This window comes from Pogona vitticeps, chromosome 3 (genome assembly GCF_051106095.1).
Source record: "Pogona vitticeps strain Pit_001003342236 chromosome 3, PviZW2.1, whole genome shotgun sequence".
NCBI lineage: Eukaryota > Metazoa > Chordata > Lepidosauria > Squamata > Agamidae > Pogona > Pogona vitticeps.
The window spans coordinates 221,434,857-221,457,746 of record NC_135785.1 but is presented as its reverse complement, the minus strand read 5'-3'; the positions used below and the strand labels follow the sequence as shown (position 1 = coordinate 221,457,746).

The window sequence follows — 22,890 nt, the reverse complement described above, 5'->3', positions numbered from 1 at the left end:
TGTGCAATGGGGATTCATGTCTAACTGCTTTGGATCCTAGATCTTATCTCTAAAGTCTTCCTGAAGAATGTTCTAGTAAGACAGAATTTGTACCTAAAATGAAAAGTGTTTTGGAGATTTTTTTTTTTATTCATTTCTTTGTCCTTTAAACTAAACGTTGGAATTTTCACTCACCTGCAGATGAGACTTTCTGGGATGTAAGCTAATATTTTATTCTGTTTTGTTGGCTTTTATGTGATTGTTTGAATCATAGAATCTCCCACTGCAAATATGCATGAATTTAACATAGTCTGGTTGCCTTTTTAATTATACCCTAATCCTAAAACTTGTTGAGTGGCCAACACTTAATTGGTTTTTAGAGAACATGGTAATAGTCTGTTTGCTGTTTGTATCCTTTGTATACTCTATTTATATGTACATAAATATTTTACGTTTTTCTTGTTCAGTTTACATGTTGATTGCTATTGCAAAATGTAATAATATGCTGGAGACTTCATTAAAAATAAATAGCAACCTGAAGACACCCTATAGTACAATTTTTTTTAAAAGAGTCTGCCCTATTTTAAATTATGAGCACCACAGATCATTTTTTTCTCTCCCCACTAGTGCTTCATTTTCCCTGAACACTACAACTTAATTATATAGAATTTGTTATGTTCATTTATGCTGCTGAGATAGGGGTAATGCACTGTTCTTCCTGAGCTGCGTCAAAAACTTTGCTGTGCCATAAATCACTTCATTTTAGTTGTATTAGAGTAGAGACAGTAAGGCCAACTGTATTTATGGACCACTGTTTTATAGTAGATAACCACATCCAACAATTCCCATTCTGCCAATGCAGTAAAACTTTTTTCTCCCTTCTCCAATACATTTTCAATGAACCATATTTTCATCACATTAGTAGCCTAAGAAAGACCTCTGATAATTTAATACACCAAATTCCTGAACATTATTTTATCTTATTAACTATTCTTATGGTATCTTTTGAGTACCAGTTATATCTCATGGGGATGCTTATCGATAATTCTCTCCTCATCTGAATTATTGACAAAAATTTTCAGTAACTTCAAGCAAATTAGAAAAATATGAAAGAAGAGTAAGCCTGGAGATGTAGTTAACTAGGGAACTACAAATATATTTCTTGTTTGTTGCTAAGTATATTGACTATCCTTTTGTCACTTACCCCTCCAATCCTTACAAAAGACAATGGTTTAATATGAATCCTGCTCTGGCTGGAATTACAGTGGTGCCTCGCTTAACGACGTTAATTTGTTCCAGCGAAATCACTGTAGAGGGAAAATGTTGTAAAGCGAAATTTAAAAACCCATTGAAACGCATTAAAACACAGTTAATGTGTTCCAATGGGCTAAAAACTCACCGTCCAGCGAAGATCCTCCATACGGCGGCCATTTTCAGTGCCTGTATAGCGAGGAATCCGTCCCTAAGCACAGCGGGGAGCCATTTTGAGCACCTGGTGGCCATTTTGAAACCCGACAATCAGCTGTTTTGATCGTCATAATACAAAGATTTGGTTCCCAAAGCAGGGAACCGATCTTCGCAAAGTGAAAAAAACCCATTTAGACCATTGTTTTGCAATTGCAATCGCAATAGCAAAAACATCGTCGTGAAGCGGATTTGTCGTAATGCGGGGTAATCGTTAAGTGGCGCATGACTGTAGTTATAGTTAGTAGCACTTAAGCCTGTAGATTTTGATGTATTCAAGCAAGCCTGGCTCTGTTGCACTGCAACCACTGGAAACAAAAGAGTATCTAAAGGAGAACCCAATGATTATTTCTTATTTCTTTACAAAAGACATCATATCACTGTAATGTAGCCAAGCTGATCTCCCTAATAATGCTGCTGTCAGCAGAGGATGGGGCCACTTCAAGCACAACATTTTTTCCTGAAAAGATCCAGGGAAAAGTTCGTTTCCAGCATCATGTGTGAACATCATACACCCATCTACTTTACAACATACTTAGTGTCTTCTGGTCTATGTATACATATCAAGATGCAAACTTCTGGTAGCCTCATATGTCATATCAGAAATAGTTAAACATTTGTGATTTCATCTGAATGGAAAGTCTGACATACTGTAAATCACAACTATTCCACAGCACTTATGTTCATAGTTGCTATGACCAACTAATCACCCAGTGCCAACCTTCTGAGCATCTATGCATTTAGCTAGGCTGGTCTTGGTTGACAGCTAAACAGCCTGTCATTGAGGCTATACTGTACACTAAGTCTTAGGAAGTTGATACAATCTTATACTTCATTCGTGTAGCCTCAAGTAGCTCAGGATCCTCATAATAACATAATAAGAAAGCACAATACTATTATCATTTATTTTATTTATTTAAAATATTTTACCCAGCTTTTCTCCTTAAAAAAGGTCTCTAGGGGGCTTGCATCATTAAAAAGACAATATTTGAAAGCTAAAAACAGTAAATATACAAATATTAAACAAGAATTAAACAAATAGTATATTAAAAATGGGAAATAAATACTAAAAGCACATTTAAAAGCAACAAAGCACAATACATTTTAAAAAAAACTCTCAATCACTAAGAGAAAGCCTGCCTGAAAAGAAAGGTCTTTGTCTGCTTGCGGAAGGACAGCAAAGATGGGCCCAGCCTGGTTTCTCATGGGCAGGAGTTCCAGAGTCTGGGAGCAGCAACAGAGAAGGTCCTCTTTTGTGTCCCCACCAAGCACACCTGTGAGGGTGGTGGGACGGAGACAGAGACCTCTCCTGATGATCTTAACACTCAGGCAAGGCTCATAAAGGGAGGTGAAGTCCTTGAGACCGCTTGGGCTCAAGCCATTTAGGGCTTGATAGGTTAGAACCAGCACTTTGAATTGTGTCCAAAAGTGGATTTGCAGCTGATGGAGCTGCTCTCATGGGGAATAGGGAGTTATGTGATCCCTGCAACCAGCCTGAGTTAACAATCTGGTTGCAGCATTTTAGGGCCACTGAAGTTCCAAAGGCAACCCCATGTACAGCATGTTACAGTAATCCAGCCAGAATGTAGTTAAGGCATGTGTCACTCGGCTACAGTAGGACTTTGTGGAAATTCACATGTCATAGTCTGTACAATATATTCACATATTTCCATCTATACTCTTATGTGCCTGAACTCTGTACCATGTGATGAGCAGTGTTCTAAATACTTCAAAATACTTACTAAATGCTTTATCTGAATTTGACAAGCCATTTCTCCCACCCCTCAGATTTATTAGTATGGTGAATATTATGTAGATGCAAGAATACTAATTTAATTTATTTATTTAAAATACATTTCCAAACTATTGAGACAGTAGGGCCCTGTTTCAGGATTGCAAACACAAAATTTAATTTTGTGTTAATTTTCACTCTGTTTTACCCGGAACTCTACCCATGGACAGTGCCAGCATTTTGGCACTACCTGAGGGTAGAAGTGAATAGTGGGCATTTAAATGTTTCCCAGATGTACACATTATGATGTCTTGATTTACTGAAATCCTAATGTGTCCATTATTTGAAGTATGCAGCTGCCTTTTTAGATTACGTTTTCTTTCAGTGTTGTTATTTAGTTGTTTAGTCATGTCTGACTCTTCGTGTCCCCATGGACCAGAGCATGCCAGGCTCTCCTGTCTTCCACTGCCTCCCGGACTTGGGTCAAATCTTTCAATGTAGTCTTGTACTAATATTATTTTGACCCCAATGTGATTACTAACCCAATTCACAAGGAGACATTTCTCACCCTATGAATGATAACACATTTCTTAAGAGTCTGTCATACAACAGTTTTTGCCCCTTTAATGAACATATTATTACATTCATAAGAAATGCATTTTTAAAGGATTATTATAATGTAGCTTTCACAACTCAACTTGACAACATTTCCCCCCACCCCTCTTTTGTCCCTCAGGAGCATGAACAGCTCAGCTATTCTTCCACAAGGTCGAAGGCTCCAAGTGTTATCGTCACAGGCCTCAAGCCAGCCACCAAGTACATATTTCATATCAGAGTCAGGACTGCAACAGGATACAGCGGCTATAGCCAGAAGTTTGAATTTGAAACTGGAGATGAAAGTAAGTCTTAAAGATAAAGAAAGGTGGCATATATGACAGAAGTAGCATCTAAGCCTCATGGAGATTAGAAATTAAGAGTATTAGGTATAACAAATTCCATTACTGACACAAAATCTGAAGGTGTGTTTTTTAAAAAACCACTTTAAGGATATATTGTTTACAAATAAACCCTGACCCCGTAAGGACCAACCTCCTGTGTATTCCTCAGATTTTTTTTCAGCTACTTTTTTTTCATGAGTCTTAGCCATTCAGCAGTCATGACAAATGAATTCATCCTGTTTTTCAGTAAGATCCAATGAAATTAAAGTTCTGAATTAGTTTGCTGTTGCTTGCACTGGAAAGAATCAATTCTTTGCAAATATTCACATCAACTACTCACAAATGATCAAACTTTTTGTGGTCTGAATGCTTCTACAAAGGACACATTCAAACAGTGCATGGTCAGTTACCCTTTCTCAGCCCAATGACACCTTGTGGCAGGCATGGGAAGGCAGAGGTAATGGACACCCATGGCTTGCCCTACAGTTTGGCATGGCGAGGTGGCTTCATCAGTGAGCACATTTTGTGTACTGAAAGGATGTCACATTCTGAGTTGTTAGTTTATTATCATTGTAGTTTTTCTAAAAGGGAGTGAGAGAAGCACATGTGGAATATCTCATCAAAAGGAATTGGCTGCCTTTACTATGTACCTGGACATGAATGGCTATGGCAGGGACGTATCAGTTGTTCTTCGGCCTCAGGGAACAAAATTTCTCAGGACAGACTTCTGAGCACCTCATGTCCTGGCAGATCATCTTTTTCCCCTGGAGGCTGAGATTGAGACTATTAGTCCCAGAATTCCCTGGTTCATACGGAATTGATGCAATGCTCACCTTGATTCTGCTGGAGCTTTAACACAGAATACATGTGCTGCATTTCTGCAACATGAATACTATATGCTAGGGTTACACAGCCGCTAGATTGGTGTCCACAAGTCCATATTCTGTGGGCAACCACAGCTTGTGAAACATTCACAAAATGCAATTGCCGGCCATTGCTGCATGTTCTTAAAACATCATGAATACTCATAATATTTCACCTATGAATAATGAAACAGATTCTGTGCATTTGCTGGTTTGATTTTGTACCAGCAAAATCAGGGAGCTGGATGGTGGGGACATTGTATTTGTCTTCAGTGTGGCAGGGATTGTCACTCCTGAATTGGACTTTTCAGCCACACTAGATGCTGTTTCAAGTCCTCTATTTAGAGCATGTTACTATCGTCTCTCGAGACTGAAGGATGCCTAATCTAATCTGTGCATTTTATCAGTTCATATAAATATATACAGTGGTGCCTCGCTTGACAACGATAATCCGTTCCAGCAAAATCACTGTAGAATGAAATCATCATCAAGAGAAAGTAAAAAGCCCATTGAAACGCATTGAAAATTGCTCAATGCATTCCAATGGGCAAAATAAGTCAGAGTCCAGCAAAGATCCTCCATAGGGCGGCCATTTTCAGGTGCCTGTAATGCGAAAAATCCATCCTAAGCACAGCGGGGAGCCATTTTGAAAACCCGACAATCAGCTGGTTTGGATCGTCGGGAAGTGACTGTTGGGACTATTGAGACTGTGTGTAACTGAAAGGAGGGCCCACAACTCCAGGGAAAAGCGTGCCAGGAGAAAAGCTGTGCCGCAGTTTGTGCACGCCGTGGCATTTTGGCGAAGGTGAGTGGTTTTAAAACCTGACTGGGATTGCCTGGCTGCAACATTTCTTCCCTTTTTTGCCTCTCCCTCTTTGCTGCCCCTTGTTTTAGTGAGGGCTTTGGCATTGCTTTGGGACAGGCTCGGATTCGGTCTCTCCTACCATAGTTTTTACCTCCTCTCCCCACTTCTTGGAGCACTTTAATTCATAACCTTTTTGTTTACCTTGCTTTGCCTGTTGGTTTTTGCTTGCCACGGTGGTGGTGTTCTGCTCCCTACTGCTGCCTCTTTGTGCCACGCCTCCCCCCCTCCACACTTCTGGGAACTCTTTACCCTATAGCCCTTGCCTGTTGGCGTTGACTGGCTGCAGCGGCGGCTCCTCTCCCATTTAACTCTTGCTGTTAGAGTTGTCTGTTGGTTCCCCCCCCACCCCCTGCTTGCCTCCCTTGCTGAGGAGGCAGCGAATTTTTCCGCTCCCCTCCGTTGTTGTGACACATGGCCCCAGTCTCTCTCACTTACTGGCTTTTGCCACGTGGGCAGCTAAAACTAGGTAGCCGTACGGCAGGGCAGTCATTTAGGGAACCAATCATCGTAAAGCGAATTTTCCCTATCTAAACATCATTTTGCAATTGCTATTGTGATCGCAAAAACCTCATCGTACAGCAGATTCATGGTACAATGAGGTAATCGTTAAACAGGGCACTGCTGTATTATGAAGGGGGTTAGTCATTAAATCCAGAACTTCCCATGTTGCTACTAGCTGCAAAATGTCAGGAACTTGCAGGTTGTAACAGCTACAACCAGTGATTTCTAGTTATCGTGACTGAAAGCTACAAATTTGTCCTGCTGTATTACAGATCATGACTGTGGCTACGTAATAAAACAATACCTTAAGACTCACTGTCCAAAAAACCATTCCTCAAAATATTTTCTAGAAAGTGGATTGCAACCACAGAAAGTTTTGCAGATAAAGATAAGATGTGAGAACATCTCAGCATGATGACATTGTATCTAGTGACGATCTTCCACCAGCAAAATGGAGACAATCAGATTGATTCCTCTCATTCCTCTGCAGAGAGACCGTCTGGAAAATATTTGGGAATGCCTGAGTCTGTGGGAGAAGGAGGGAAAGGGGAGCACCTGCTATGTATATGTAAATCTGTTAGTATATCTGTACCATGTGAAGTATCTCAAACAGTCCAAATTCCGTGACTGCTTCACTCAGAGAACAGGTGTAGAGGTTATTTCCAGCATGCAGGCAGTTTCCATGCCACTTTTATCTGTACCTAGAACATCTAGAGTTTGGAAATTCCACACATTGGGTTAAGCCATATGGCACATTTCTCCGTGCATGTGTGTTTGATGGCAAGTGTGTATGGTAGGTGCTATAGTAAAATACCTTGTTAAATCAAAACTATGCATCACCATATATTTTGAACGTTGCATGTGTACTACAGATGACCATGCAAATATCTGACATTAATCTGACTTTTTTTTAATGCAAATCATCTTAGAATCCCACCTGCTGTCTATTCTTTGGGATTCAGTCAATTTGGTTTGCAATCTGTGGTGGTAAACTGTGTCTAAATCAGTTGGATTCTGAACTAAGTCTATGTGTGCTCCGATTGGGATGAAAATTGTTTAGATTCACTTTCCATGGTCTATTCATTTTTACTGTTTTTTTCATGCATTCGGAATGAATAGGAAGTTTTTTCCACCCCAAAGTTCAGGTGAGAACTGATACTAGGCTGTAAGAGAGAACCTCCTCAGTACTTCAGTTTTCTGCTTGTTTATTTCCTTACGAATTTTAAGGGAGATTCAAATGATGACACACTGTCTAAAATTCAGACACAAGAACAAGTGTGCATGTACAAAAACATACTGTGCAGTTGAGAAATTTCCTTAAAACTCATTTGTTCTTATTCGATGTAATAAGAGAATTTTAAACCTAAGGAGTAAATGGAAAATTATTCAATTAAAGGATTTATAATGAAGAAAGAATTGGTGTGCATTTATGCAAGCTATAAGTGCAATCAAGGGATGTAATTGGATCTGGAGTTTGGGCTGGAGGTTACAATGGAAAGTTTTAATTTCATTTCATTACATACATTAAATAGTTTTGGTAGAATCATACAGTAAAAGAGATTTTTAGAAAAGTGTATTTAAACTTTAGAACCACAGATAGATATAAGAGATTAGTTCCTCTTATTGCTCCTAAACAACCCTTCTTTAAGAGTTTCCAAGGTTTGCTTACATTGGGTTAAAAATTGAGGTACAGCAAATATTAAGAGTTGATACAAGGGCTTAACAACTGCCTTGCTTCCATAGACAAAGAGCCAGGTGAACCTGTACAGTATTCTTTCTTCAGCAATAGCAATGGAAGGTTAGAAACCTAACTATGGATGTTAGAAACTCTGCACAATGGAAATACAGTAGTCTTTTGTCGTTACCATTTGGAAATGAGATTTCTTAGTAGAATTATACCATAGGTAATTGAGAAAACTGCACACATCTGTATTTTACTATAAGTCATTATTAATGTCTGTAAGGTATAGGCATATACCACCCAGAGTAGACCTTTTGTCTAGATGGGTGGGATAGAAATCCAATAAATAAATAAATAGACCAGACATGAATGTGTCTATATATATATGAGCTCCCCCACCCCCAGAAAAAAGAGGGAAGAGAATCTGTCACCCCTCCCAAAAAAAGCACGAGAAAGTCTGCACTTTAAAAACAAAACAAAACAAAGAGAGAGAGAAAATGAATAGGGTCAAAAGGTTTTGCCGTTTATTTTTCTAACACTCATCAGCAGATTCACCTCTAGATTTTGGTAACCTATAAATTTTGGTGCCCTGAAGCAAAGCAGCACTTTCCTTCACCTGGTTTCAGCCCTGAGTTTACTAATCACAATTGTGCACCTCTGCATTAGCTTCTATTGCCTGAGACATAGAATGGGAAACATTGGCTTGAGGGCTATGTGGAGCTCCCAAGGCCTTTTTTTCTTCTTCTTCTTCCATGGCAAAATAAATTAGAGGAAAGGAAGAGAATCATTCTCGTGAAAGTCTCTAGGAGATATGATTTTTTTTTCCAAAGCAGGGCATGCCCTTCCTGAACATGAAATGCTGTACAAACCATTTGAAGACACTAAAAGTAACTGAAAAGTGACTGAATATGTCACTTCTCATTCTGCTGGAAGGAACTGATACAGCCCTCATTTCTTTCATATTTCTTTATTTGACTTATTTGGTGGCGCTGTGGGCTAAACCCCAGAAGCCTGTGCTGCAGGGTCAGAAGATCCAGCAGTCGTAAGATCGAATCCCCGCAACGGAATGAGCACCCGTCGCTTGTCCCAGCTCCCACCAACCTAGCGGTTCGAAAGCATGCAAATGCGAGTAGATAAATAGGGACCACCTCGGTGGGAAGGTAAACAGCGTTCCATGTCTAAATCACACTGGCCATGTGACCACGGAAGATTGTCTTCGGACAAAACGCTGGCTCTATGGCTTGAAGAGCGGGATGAGCGCCGCCCCCTAGAGTCGGACACGACTGGACAAAAATTGTCAAGGGGAACCTTTACCTTTACCTTTCTACCCAAAACTGAGCTTGCAATATGATTGAGAAACATAGCTAAAAAGTAATGCACTGTAAATATTCAAATATAATTAAATCGCTTACATTAAAACAGAATGCATTTATAAGCCACCTTAAAATCTCAGTTAAAATATTAATTGCAATTAACAATTGAAAAGTATATCACATTCATTAAGGCTTTAGCAGTCATTCAATTTCTGAAGGCCTACCTAAATAAGAAACTTATTTTTTGCTAGTGGGATGATGTGGGTCCAGATGAGTGGAAAGGTTTTCCCATTGTCATAACTTTGGCATGCTCTATCGACCCAGGATTCAAATTCTGCTGAGCACGGATATATTGAGCAGTTTGTCTCTTGACCAAGAATATAACCGTAAACACATGGAGTCTTATACTGTACATTGTTATTTGTTCAGTCACATGCAAAGGCTGGAATCCTGTGCTTTCTTACTTAGATGCATGCTACATTGACTACACTTGGATGTATTTCATCAAAGGACTGGATTTTCAGTCATTTACATGTCTGGAAAATAGATCTCATTTTCCCCACACACATCGAGGAGAAACACTAGTTCTCTAAAATTCGAGAAAGAAAAAAGAACTCTGAAGTTTGATTCATCATAAGATTTTTATAGTGTCATGAGGATTTCTGCAAAAGGCAATAAGGAATATAAAGCATAATATAATATGCTATGGGAAAAAGTTATTTGCTAGTTCTAAAGGCACTTTATCCCTTCGTGGGTGACTTCTGTGTTGCGTTTTCCTCAGTTTGCTGGATGGAATGCAATCTGTGCTGGTTCAATTATTTAGAATGAAATTAGATACATCATTACTGGGAGCAGCCAGAAATTTTGGAGTAGTTATTAGTGGTGGTGTGTGAAGCAGAAAAAGAATTGTCTGACCCTGCAGGAGTAATAAAAAAAGTTAATTAATCAAAGAGGATACAGTTTTTATATTACATGAACAGTCAGAGATGTAGTAGAGCATAACATATTCTCTGGAAACTATTCTAATCAATAATAGGCTTACAGGATGTGGCCCTCAACAAAGTCTAATTTTGCTATGCTAGTTAGATGTCTACCAGAAGGTGAGGAATTGTGTGGAAATACAGCCACAAAGATCATTGTAACTGAGTGTACATGTGAGAATCTCCTCCTCCCCCACCACCATTTCCCTTTTGAGCTGGATTTGGAAAATGTCTTGTTCCCTTGGTTCATACTTCCATGCTATCCACATTCTCTTCTTTGAGATGCTGGCTTGTGCTTTTTCTTTCTCTAACATCAGACTACTGCAGAGAAAGAACACTGATATATACTGAATGATCATATTGAAATTAACTTTAGTACTGCGTTGTCAATCCAATCATGTATGAAAAGCAACCTCAAGCTGCACGTTTCAATCCCTGTATTTGTTGTAAAATTTATCACAGCATCAGTGGGTTTGTGTACTATGGAAAACAGCACAGAGTACAGCCAACACTGCACCATACTTGATCTGGCTGCCACAAATACTCTTCATGTTACCCGTTATTCAGCAAAAGATTGTCTCATATATTAATTGTCCCATTACGCTTCTGACATGAACCAAAAAAGGAAAAGACAGAAATGGTGATTCCTTGATTGTACCTGTGCTGATTCATTGTTCATTTTTATATAGAGTACTTCTTTCAACAAAGAATCATTGTGCCATTATAAGAACTAAGAAGTTTTATTTGTCCCTCTAAATCAGGAATGCAGTCCATATATTGTTTTTTAATGGCATTCCATCTATTCAATCCAGAAATGTAGTCCATGAAATGATAAACTTTCACAGATTATAGCATACTTCATCAGATGTGAGTGGGCAACAATCTATGACAGATGTGGGCTGGAAGCATGACATTTTAAGCCAGATAAAATGTGCTGGTATTTAAAGTGCCACAAGACTCACTAGCATGGCTAACCCATGGAAACGTACTTTAAGTCTTTGTTTCCAGACCTGTTGGGCATAGTGACTATTTCCCTATCTCTCACTATAGGATGTATTGGTGACTAGACGTGGTAATATGTCTGAGATGATGGTGGCGTTGTCACAAAAACAATGAGGAAGAACAAGTGTTATAAGTGGTTCCTGGAGATATCAGGGTTCTTGTCTTTATAAAATGTTTCAGGTTGCTCAAACACAGTCTCTTGCCTTTGCCTTCCTTCCAGGTTTCCACCAAAACTTCTTAGATCATGCCAGAAAAGAATCTCAAAACAAGACAGACAAAACTGGGCATGTTTAGGGGATGATGACTCTTTGTTTACTTGCAGACGTATAATAGAACAAACCTAACAGACCATATCCTCTTTTAAGAATTCAGACAAATGTTCTGAATACATTTTTTTGTGTGTGCGTATTTTCATGTCTCTTTGTTCTCTACTTTTCTCGCTCCAGCCTGTTTCATCCATTTTTCCTCTGCTAATCATCCAGTACTTTAGATTCCTTTATTTGGTTCTCAGAAAGTGCCAGCAGCGGGTCACAAAGAATCAGCCAGTTTAGATACCCAAACTGCCCCCATGTCTTGCAATACAAAATGGTGCACTCCCATTATAACTGAAATTATGGCTAATAGAATAGCCCTTTGCTACAGCTAAACAAATGGATTGAACCAATATACTCTTAATATGAATGGCACTGCAAAGCACCCTTGAATGAGATATTGTATGAAGTATATGAGCAACAGGAATGTGTGGGGAATAAAAAGAAACCTATATAACTGTGCAAAGGGGAGGAATTGGGAAGACAGGAAATAATATTGCAGAATATTTTTGGGAAGTACAGAATAACTAATCTGGAGTACAGATTTGTGGAGATAATTACAGTTGTTTAGTCCTGGAGGAATTAAATATGATAAATACACTTCACTCAATTGTCAGAGTGTTCAATAAAGAGTATGAGGCAATCAGAGCATGTAGAGAATAAAAAGGAATGAACTATCCAATCTTGAATTTGTTCACTAATCACTATGTCTAGCACTGCAACTTTAGTATTCAGTTATTAGCCATATGATACAGTATGGAAATATAGTTTTGAAAATCTGACTTACATCATTTCATTGCTGCAAAAAAGAGCTGTATAATTACAAATTGTACAAGAGCAAACATTAGAAAAGGCATCACTGAAAACAATGATCAGCTAAATATGGGTAGGGGAGAATATATAGTACCTACATGATGAGATATGGTTATGAATTCATAATATAGGACAGGAATTTTGGTGGCATGCTTTTAAATTTATTCTCCTCTCCCGCACATGGCACTGAACAGTAGAACTACAGTTTCCATTCAGCCATTTTATCAACGTAGTCTTCCCCCAGGTCCATCTGGCAGCCACACATTTGCTTTCATTTCTCTAGCTGGATAGGAACTGAGCATGTAAAATTGAGGTCATGCAGTCCCACCCTTGGATCCAGCTGCCGTCTGGATGGAGCCCTCTTCAAAAAGTAATTCTGTGTATTAGATATTTGGCACAGGGAGAAGCTGGATCTGTTCCACCTCCCTTTCCCTCCCTCCTTAGCTGCTGATCACTACAGTTGTTACTAAAAGGCAATTCCTGCCTTTTTCAGCAAATTAGAAAATACAAGACAAAGAAATCCATATGCAATTCTTTCAAGGTATGACCCCAGGAACTGTAATGCAGAGGCCCGAACTTCATTTGCAACAAATGGTTAAATGGGAATCTTCATTTATTGTTGTACTGGAGTAGTGCCCAGTCCCACCTGAAACTGGACAAAGAATGTGCTTTCCTTGAGTCAGAACATCCCCATACAATTTCTGAGCTAGAAAACCTGGAACAACATTAAAAACCTTATGCTATGGAACAATCTTGGCTGGGAGAAGAGTTGCAGTAATCAGAAATGGGGCTTTAGATCAGTCCTGTGCTAGAAAATGGTGTAGTTTCTCCCACTGTGCAGAGACGCAAAATCTGATATAAGGGAAATGGTAGAATCCAGGTAATTGCCATGAAACATTCCAGGATTGCCCTGCTAGCCCTTGGAATCTTTGAAGCAGTAAGCTTGCAAACTGTTTAATAATTCCCATGTGTTTTCCATCATATTAAATGCTATCAATGGGGTTTTACCAGTGTGTACCAGATAGCTGTTTTAGAAACTTTAAAATGAAAATTAAAGCTTTTTAAACAGACTTTTGAAAACATCATTTTCTATCCCAGGTAGCCGGGTCAAGGTTGACTCAGCCTTCTATCCTTCCAAGGTCGGTAAAATGAGTGTCCAACTCGCTGGGGAGGGGAGAATGTGTAGCTGCATAATTAACTTTAAACCGCCCAGAGAGTGCTTGAAGTGCTATGGGGCAGAATATAAGCAGCACACTTTGTTTGCATCTATCTAAACTAGGGAAGTACATTCTGTGCCCTCCATCTGCTTCCTGTGTAGATGAGGGGCTTGGATGCCAAAAGGGAGAGACACTATTCTCTGGCATCTGGAACCATTATTTACCCATTGGTAGGAGTTTGATTCCCTACTGTGCCTCCTGGGAGAAGAGCAGGCCTATGTGATCTTCAGCAAACTGCCCAGTCTTAGTGTGGCCCCAGAAAAAGGGAATGGTAAACCACTTCAGTGTATTCTCTACCTAGAAACCCTTGAAAAGGGTAGCCATGTCAGAATTGACTTGATGACTTGCAATTGTTATTATTAGGGGAGATTACAGAGGAATGACAGCTTGCAAAGGTATGGCAGGCTGTGTATGTGTATATATATTTTAGTATACACATACACAGACAGTGTGTATATATATACATTAAATAGTGTGTGTGTATATATAGTGTGTGTGTGTGTGTGTGTGTGTGTGTATGTGTGTGTGTGTATGTATGTGTATATACATACACATGTATGTGTATATATATGCCTGTTTTTGTTCAAAATTCTCCAGCTTGCTCAGCCAACACCAAACATGCCCCTGACGGCTGAAGATTGTGCACCCCTGCTTTACCCTGTTGACAGTGAATTCCACCCAACTGGAGCTAGCTCTGGTCCTGCAAACTGTAGTTATATGTCTTACAGCTTCTAAATTTTATCTGTCCGGCTGTCTTTCTGTCACTTTCCTATCTTTCACTCTCTTGGAGGGTCCGCTGGCTGATAGATGTCAAATTGCAATAACTAAAGCATGTAGCTAACAGACAAAATTGAGCTGGTAATCGGGTGCCAGCTCACAGATAGCTAAGTGTTCAGACTGCAAGAAAAATCCTTGCACCCTTTAAATTAAGTTCAGGTCACCTTTTTTTTCATTCTTTACTGTAAACCTGAGAGATATCCAAAGCTCGTGAAAGGAAAGAGGACTGCTGCCTCCCAGTTGCATGCAGCCTGAATAACATAGTAGCTCAGTAACAGATCTGATATATATTTTCTCACTGTGGGAGACATACATGATGTCTTCAAATGTTCAGTTTGAGCGCCAGTACAAACTAAAGCCTAGTAATCTAACTGGTGTTACAATAATGAAGATATATGGAACATATTTTCTGTAGTTTAGATAAGAGCACCTCACACAATTTGTGACCCACTATGACAAACAAGCTCTCAAACTATATATTGTGGCTGTCACAGACCAGAGATCTCAGACTGAGTGCTCTAGCAATGGGCATTGTGTGTTTTTACTTTACTGCACCATGGTAGCTGCTTGTCCGCTCTTGTGCTTTGTTGCTGGAATCCAGTTATCATCTCTGTCTGCAGAAATTAAATGTCCAAGCAGGAAGAGTCAATGCTATAATAATCTATTTACATTAAATATTATCAGAAAATTGATGGCTTACTTAATTCATCTTAAGCAAAAGATTCAAAAAACAAGAATCCACCCAAGGGCTTGCATGTGTTTCACAAAGCTCCTTTTCATGGAAGAGAAAATTCCTGTCACTGTGCCTTGTCACAGCTGGCTTTTGAAAATGTTCAGAAGTTGTTGAGCAATCTTCTCTGCTGATTGAGCAGGGTATTGTACAAGGAACAAGTTGGTAGTTCTGCAAGGCAAGTAGAGGTAACTGACTGCTTCCCTGGAGTCAGGTTTTAATCATTTTATTTCTGTACTCACTGAGTTCAAGCCAAATTTGTTTTTGTGTTGGTCTTAAATAAAGAGAGCTGCAGCTTCTGCTTTTCCAAAAATGATGGCAATGCACACTCAACTGTTTCCATTTCCTTTCCTTTTTATTGCTTTAATTTTTCCCCCTATTATTGACCTCTGCAACAGCAACTGGTAGTTCGAAAATTGCATTAGATATTTGGAATGGATTCCTGAGAACCATACATGTGTAGTTATTTGGATTATATCACATTTTGTTATGTTCACTTTTTCTAAGGAATTGAAATACTGACATGCAGAACATGATGTGAAGTGTGAAACTCATTGGTTCGACACAACTAGCAATTTGCTATTTTGAAGATTAGTTATTTAATGTTTGACAAAAAGGCTTAACTCCTTACAGTGTAGTCACTCTGAATGCTTGACTTACTAATACAGTGGTGCCTCGCTTAGCGATTGCTTCGTTTAACGATGTATTCGCTTTGCGATGGGTTTCTTTGAGGAATTTCCCCCATCGTTTAACGATGTTCTCTATGGGGGAATTTCACTTAACGATGTCCGTTTTTGCTCATTTAAAAGTGTCTTAAAATGTTTGAAACCTGTTTTAAATGCTTGGAATAGTTAGTCCACCTTGTGAAACCTATGCACACTCAGTTTGGCTTTGTTCTGAGTCTTCGTTAATTTTTGGTGAATTTTTATTTCCCTCATTGAGAAGCATTGGACGGACAGTCCAATGGTTTTCAATGAGAGAAAAAACAAAACATCACCAAAAATTAATGAAGACTCAGAACAACGCCAAACTAAGTGTGCATAGGTTTCACAAGGTGCACTACCGAATCCAAGCATTTAAAACAGGTTTCAAACATTGTAAGACACTTAAAAATGAGCGAAAACGGACATCGGAAAGCCATTCAAAAGCACTGAAGCCGGCTTCAGTGCTTTTGAATGGCTTTCCCTTGGGGAAAACATTGTTTCACTTAGCGATGTTTCCTATGGGGATTTTCGCTTAAGGACGGTAATCCGTTCCCATTGGGACGGATTAACCGGTTTTCAATGCATTCCTATGGGAAATGGTGTTTCACTTAACGATGTTTTCCCATAGCGATGGGTTTTTTGGAACCAATTAACATCGTTAAGCGAGGCACCACTGTAGTTCATATATAATCATAACAAAAACATGAAATATATTACAATGATTTACTGTCATCACGTGCCAAGAAACTAAGGTTAAGCATACAACAGTAGTTTGCATCGGAAATTGAACAAGAATTATTGCTGCTTTTATTTGTATCTAGAACATTTGCACGTAGTCTTCACACTGATTTCCTAAAGTCAGAATTTGGCCGTACTGAAACCAGTGGAAATTGAAAATGACAGTCATGATTTTTAGCGGGGGGGGGGAGTGTAGTTCACATGGATGGTTTTTAGAGACAGGCCCAAACTAAAACACGAACCAGGAAGTTCATTAAAAATTGATAATTCCTTGGTTCAGGTTGGTTAAGAATCATCAAAACCAATGAACCCAAACCAACCTGAACCACAAACCTTTTTTACCATTTAATTAACTTCCTAGCTTGTTCTCTTGGCACCCACAGCCTGCCCCCGCCCCCTTCCCACTGCCCCTGTCAACTCTCTACCTAGTCCTGTTGCTACCTTTTCTTTGTCCTACACCTCGGCTGCCATCTTGAGACACAGCAAACTTGGCTTCCATTCTGGCAACTGGGCCTCCACTCTCTGTGCATGCTCCCACCTATCAGTCAATAGACAGGACATGCACAGAGATTAAAGGACCACCTTCTGGAATGGAAGTTCGGCCTGTTTCTCAAGATGACAGCAGGGGAGAAGGAGGAAGAGGCAACAGGACCGGGTAGGGAGGCAATGGGGGCAGTGGGCAGGCTGTGGGGCTGCAAATGGAAAATCTAGTACTATGTAGTGCCAAATCGGGGGCCCGTGTGTTGGGATCTGCAAGATGAGGGGAAGTAGGGATCTTGCAGATGAAGCCTCAGTGCAGGAATTTGTAGATGAAGCCTCCCCTTTGACCAGCAAGGGGGGAAAAAAGAGACAGGACACTCGAGTGTGAGGCAGCTGTTCAGAGGGAATCTCCCCCCCTCCTTCGCCGCACCCCCTTTATTGTTTTCTCCTACCTTTGCACTAGTTAATCAATACTGTTCTAAACAGATGCATGTAATTTCCTGAATACACGGGCATGGTAAACAGAGGTAAACAGAGACAGATAAATCCCAAATACACAGGCAAGGTAAACAAGACAGATAACACCTTTAAATACACATGAAGTTAATACAATTTACCCAGAGACAGGAAATTATCCTAGATACCAAAGTAGGTTAATGATCATCCTTACTGGAAACTGACCTGGGCCCAAGCACAATGTCTGCTATATACATTATAAAAGCATACAATTTCCCCACACCCGTGGTGCCAGATCATGCATTTGCAGCAATAGAGGAGGAGGAGCAAACCGGACCAGGTAGGGTGGCGACAGGGGCAGTGGGAACAGGGCAGGCTGGGGTGGGGTAGAGTTTCCCCTCCCTCAGGGACAAACTTTTTTTAAAAATGAACTGGTTTCTGGTTCATTTTTGTTTAAGTTCAGATGGTTTGTGGTTCATGTGTAGCCACGAACCATGCACCACCATTTTGGTTATAGTTATTGAAATTAGAGATTTTAAATATATTTTTAAATGTTGTAATTGTTTTTAATGTGTGGCTTTAATATTGATAAACGCTTAATTGTTTTTTAATATAGATTTAAGAGCATTTTAAATTTGTGGTTCTTGTATAGTTTAATTGTGAATGGCCTTGGGTCCCCTATGGAGATAAAGGTGGCAGATAAGTAACATACATACATACATACATACATACATACATACATACATACATACATACATACATACATACATACATACATACATACATACATACATACATACATACATACATACATACATACATACATACAACAGCCAAACTGTCTCTGTCTCTATTTTCAGTGTCATTAGGATAGTGAAAATAGCATCTTATGCCAGATGGTCTCCCACATTTCCTTCCAAAATATTTTTAGAAGCATGGATGACCCTTGGAATGTCATGCTGAGGGTCGTGCTCAAGACTCCTCTAGGTGTTTTCCTCAGCATGAACACAACAGTTATCCACTGGCTTCCTGGATACATAATTAAGATCATCTTCTCCTAGTGCTATGGATACAAAATGTGACACCAAACGTGAGAGGCCCCCCAGGTGTAATGACCCAAGTATGGCACATCCTCCCCTTCATGGTGTGACTGGTACCAGCATAGCAATTATTTCAGCACTAGTTCAGAATCTTTTTCATTGCCAGGGCATATTAACTGGCTAATTGTGTGTGTGTTCTTTGTTTCAAAGACTTGTTTTAGAACTCTGTCTTTGTACACCACCCTAGTATCTATAAAGCAGATACTGTGGAGTTTGGACATTTGTATTTATTATTTTTTCATTTATTTTACATCTGTTTATTTTATTTAACTAATTTGTGTTTTAATATATAAAAACAAATTCATGCAGAAATTAAAATAAATGGCTGCTGCAAAATAATACTAGCAAATTGGAGGAAAACCAAAATGCCAGGGACAGGCAGTTTCACTTTGCCTTGCAAATTCTGTCCAATTAGCCTTGGATTCTGCTGTCAAATTTTTGTTTGCCACCATGACTTGCTATTAGCAATGTGTAGCCCTATGATAGTGCTCAATCTACAGATATGTGGGCTAAAAAGATGGGGACAGCATTCATAGATCCACTGCCCCCAACATATGTAGGCATGTGGATTATTCTAAGTACCGTTGTATATTTAGCACTACAATCTGTGAGGGGGTTTAAGCCCATTTGGCTGCACACATTGACATGAACAGTAAGGTGGCGGGTACATTTAGAAATTTGTCTCCTTCTGCTAGATGCACATTTATAGAGCTGAAGTGACTTTATTTTAGAAACACAATCCAAGGCAGCTAAGATATGGCATGTGGGGAGGAGAGGTACATACAGTCTCCAGCAAAAGCTGTTTACAGCAAGATCCCAGCAAGGGGTGAGCCAGTGAAGCTGCTAATGAGAGAGAGGCTTTCATTCTCTCTAGTTTTTAATAGAAAACTGAAAGCTGAACAGAACTACCTAAGCTCTTCTATGCCATTCCAGCCACTCTTTGGAGCACACATTTGCCTGTACATTACAAACCAACTCACAAAAAAAAAATTACACCCTCTTATTGTATGGATCTTGTCTTTCTCGACTAAAAGCAAACACCCCAAACCAAAGCTATGCTTGCTTTTCTTCTTTCTGACTTCATTAAGAGAATCATTGATCAAAAACATTTGTATCCTGGCCATTGTGCCTTCTTTCCTTTTCCCTGAAACTGGAAAACAGAAGCAAATACTCTATACAAGACTTCTCTTTGGAAAGTTAACAGAAAGAATAATTGATCAAGGAGTGCCATCATGACTGCCCCCTTGTGATCCTAGTTGTCAAGTTCGCACAAAACCTGGTTAGCTGGCTTTTGTCTATGTTTTAGACATGCCATCCAGTGCCCATGTAGCTCATCAGCCAGCCCAAATTCAATGGCTAATTTGGAGAGAGGGGGGAATCTCCATTCCTTATAAAACTAACAGTAAAAGGCAAAACATGTGATCACTTGTCTTGGCCATTTAGCCACTTGTTTGATGAGAAACAAATATTTTTCATAGGATTAAACATCAACAATTTTAGCAGGAGCTCACAGATACATAAACTAAAGACTAATGGGTAAATGTTACAACTGTGGGAAGGCTTGGTTTTGCAGAGCTGCCTGTAAACATGGCATAAAAAACAAACAATTCATATCAGTGATTGCTGATTGGGAGGTTATGAAGGTTTGGGCGCACAAAAGGAATTTTTCCAAGGTCTGAAATTTTGGATTTCACTGCAATTCCTGCTTTGATAAGACAGTTGGACTCAATGACTGAGAATTTAGCTAGGTCCTCCTGTCATACAGAAAGAAAAGTTGGTTAAAATAAATGGAGGTTGCATCTGACTTGATAAAAAACAAGAGGGGAGTGTAAATTATAACAAGTTTTTGCTTGTTGTTACGATTTAGTTTTTGTTGTTTTGATTGTTAATTTTTGAAAGATATTGATAATATCTTTTTCAATATTTTTCCCGTGATTTTGACATTGCTCTTCAAACTCTTATATATATTCTATTAAATTAAGTGCTTTTGCAGCTCCCTAAATGTTCATAAGAAATTGAAATATTTGTACTTGTTAGGAAACAGAAATTAGCAATATTATTTCCTAAAACGACAGCCCTCAGAATCCTTCAGCCACCATCTATGACGATTCTGGTGAAGGGACCTTGGCTGATAATTTTCAAGCTTTGCTATTTAATGTCATTCCCTTCCAGAGTATGGCCCCTAGCAATGAGACAAATATGCCATGCTTTGTAAGTGATAATTGATGTAGAAATTGTGTAACTGTATAAATAAATACCGTATTTGCCAGCGTACAAGACAACTTTTTGGCCCTGAAAAACACGTCTCCAAGTGGGGGGGTCGTCTTGTACGCCGGGTGCGCTTCAACACCAACAGCCCAGAGCAGGTATATCCGCACGCCCCTGACAGGCGTCGGGTCCCAGCGTCATTTCCAGAGTCTAGGAGGGAGCTTCCCCGAGTCAAAGCCCAGGCAGAGCTCCACAAATATTCCCAACTCCCTGCAGGCACAATACGCGGAGCCGGTTTTCGAAAGTATCTCCCCACCTCGGCTCATCTCGTCTCTCTGGTTTGTCTCGTTGGTCTTCTGGAGGGAAAGAGAGTCACCCTAGCAGCAGAGTCCTCCAGGCAACAAATGGAGGCAGCACTTCAAAGTGTTTCAGACATTTTGAAACAGACACCTCACGACTCCTGACACCTTAGCTCGCAAACAAACAGGCAGATTGAAGAAAGGAGACACAGGGCACAGGGCAAACGCCAAAAGAATTGAAAAAAGGAAAAAAGAAAATGTCCAGCAGTCAAACCCCTATCATGGCACCAGCAAAAAGAAATATGATGCAAGTTTTAAACTTAAAGTTGTAAACTTTGCCATGGAACATAATAGTTGTGCTGCTGCAAGACAATATGGAGTAACAGAAAAGATGGTTCGGGACTAGAAATCAAATGAAAAAGCATTACAGAGTATGCCAAGGGGTAAGTGTGCATTAAGAAGAGGCACCCCACATTGGCCAGAACTTGAAAAACATGTAGCAGACATGGTGGATCAGCATCGCCAAAATGGTTATGTGGTGACACGAAATACAATACGCTTGTTTGCACTTCAGTGGGCCAAATCTAACTCAGAATACAGCAACAATTTTAAGGCCACTATATCCTGGTGTAGTAGATTCATGTCAAGGCATGATCTGGTACTAAGGCAAAAGACAAAAATTGCCCCAAAATTATCTGCAGATCTGGTTAACAAAGTGGATAGTTTCCATCGATACGTAATACAACAGCGCACTAAACATGGCTATGTGTTAAGTGATATTGGAAATATGGATGAAACTCCAATGAATTTTGATATGATTGGAAATAAAACTATCCATCAAAAAGGTGAAAAAACTATTTTGATAAAAACAACAGGACATGAGTAGTCAAGTTTTACAGTGGTACTAGCATGCACAGCTGATGGCAACAAACTGAAACCTATCATTATTTTTAAAAGGAAAACAATGCCAAAACTCAAGTTCCCTGCTGGTTATTTTGTGCACGTGCATGAAAAAGGCTGGATGGATGAGGAGGGTGTGAAACTATGGCTGGATAATGTATGGAGCAGACAACCAGGTGGTCTACTTCATAAACGTAGTCTACTTGTGTGGGATATGTTCAGGGCTCATACAACTCTCACCACCAAGGAAAGGCTTGCGAGAATAAAAACAGATGCAGCAGTTATTTCTGCAGGATTGACATCATTGGTACAGCCCCTGGATGTGTGCCTAAACAATCCGTTTAAAGATTGCATTCGAGAACAGTGGAATGAATGGATGGTTAGTGGCGAAAAGTCATACACAAAAGGAGGAAACATGCGTGCTCCGCAGTTGGATGTTTTGTGCCAATTTGTCATAAAAGCCTGGGATGATATTGATGCACAAACAGTAATCAAGTCTTTCAAGAAGTGTGGCATATCAAATTCATTAGATGGTATGGAAGACGAGTACTTGTGGCAAGATGAAGAGGAAGCTGAAGCTGAGGCCACATAATCTGACACAGAATTACCGGTAGATCCATACGATGACTGCTTTGCAACTGTATCCCAAGACGTCATTGATGAACTTTTAAAATCAGATGACGAACAGGAATTTGAAGGCTTTTAAAAGGAGTTTGAAGGCTTTTAAAATTTGTTATCTTCTTTCTATCATTGATAATTCCAGTTTGGTTAACAGCTTAGAAAACAAACAGCATGTTTCCAAAGTCCCTCTGGGTTGTGGGCTGCCTGTCTGTGTTCCT

At 39.6% G+C, this 22,890-nt stretch overlaps 1 protein-coding gene across 5 annotated transcripts in view; it reads left to right on the top strand.

Moving 5' to 3' along the window:
* Positions 1-22,890, top strand: part of EPHA6 (EPH receptor A6) — a 558,183-nt gene that overhangs the window by 409,008 nt on the left and 126,285 nt on the right. For 3 of the 5 annotated variants that reach the window (XM_020810349.3, XM_020810341.3, XM_078389829.1), the window contains one exon: positions 3,912-4,074. The exons of the other annotated variants lie outside the window; for them this stretch is intronic. In XM_020810349.3, the coding sequence (XP_020666008.1) occupies positions 3,912-4,074 (163 nt within the window). The remainder of the gene's footprint in view (positions 1-3,911; positions 4,075-22,890) is intronic. 5 annotated transcript variants of the gene reach the window in all.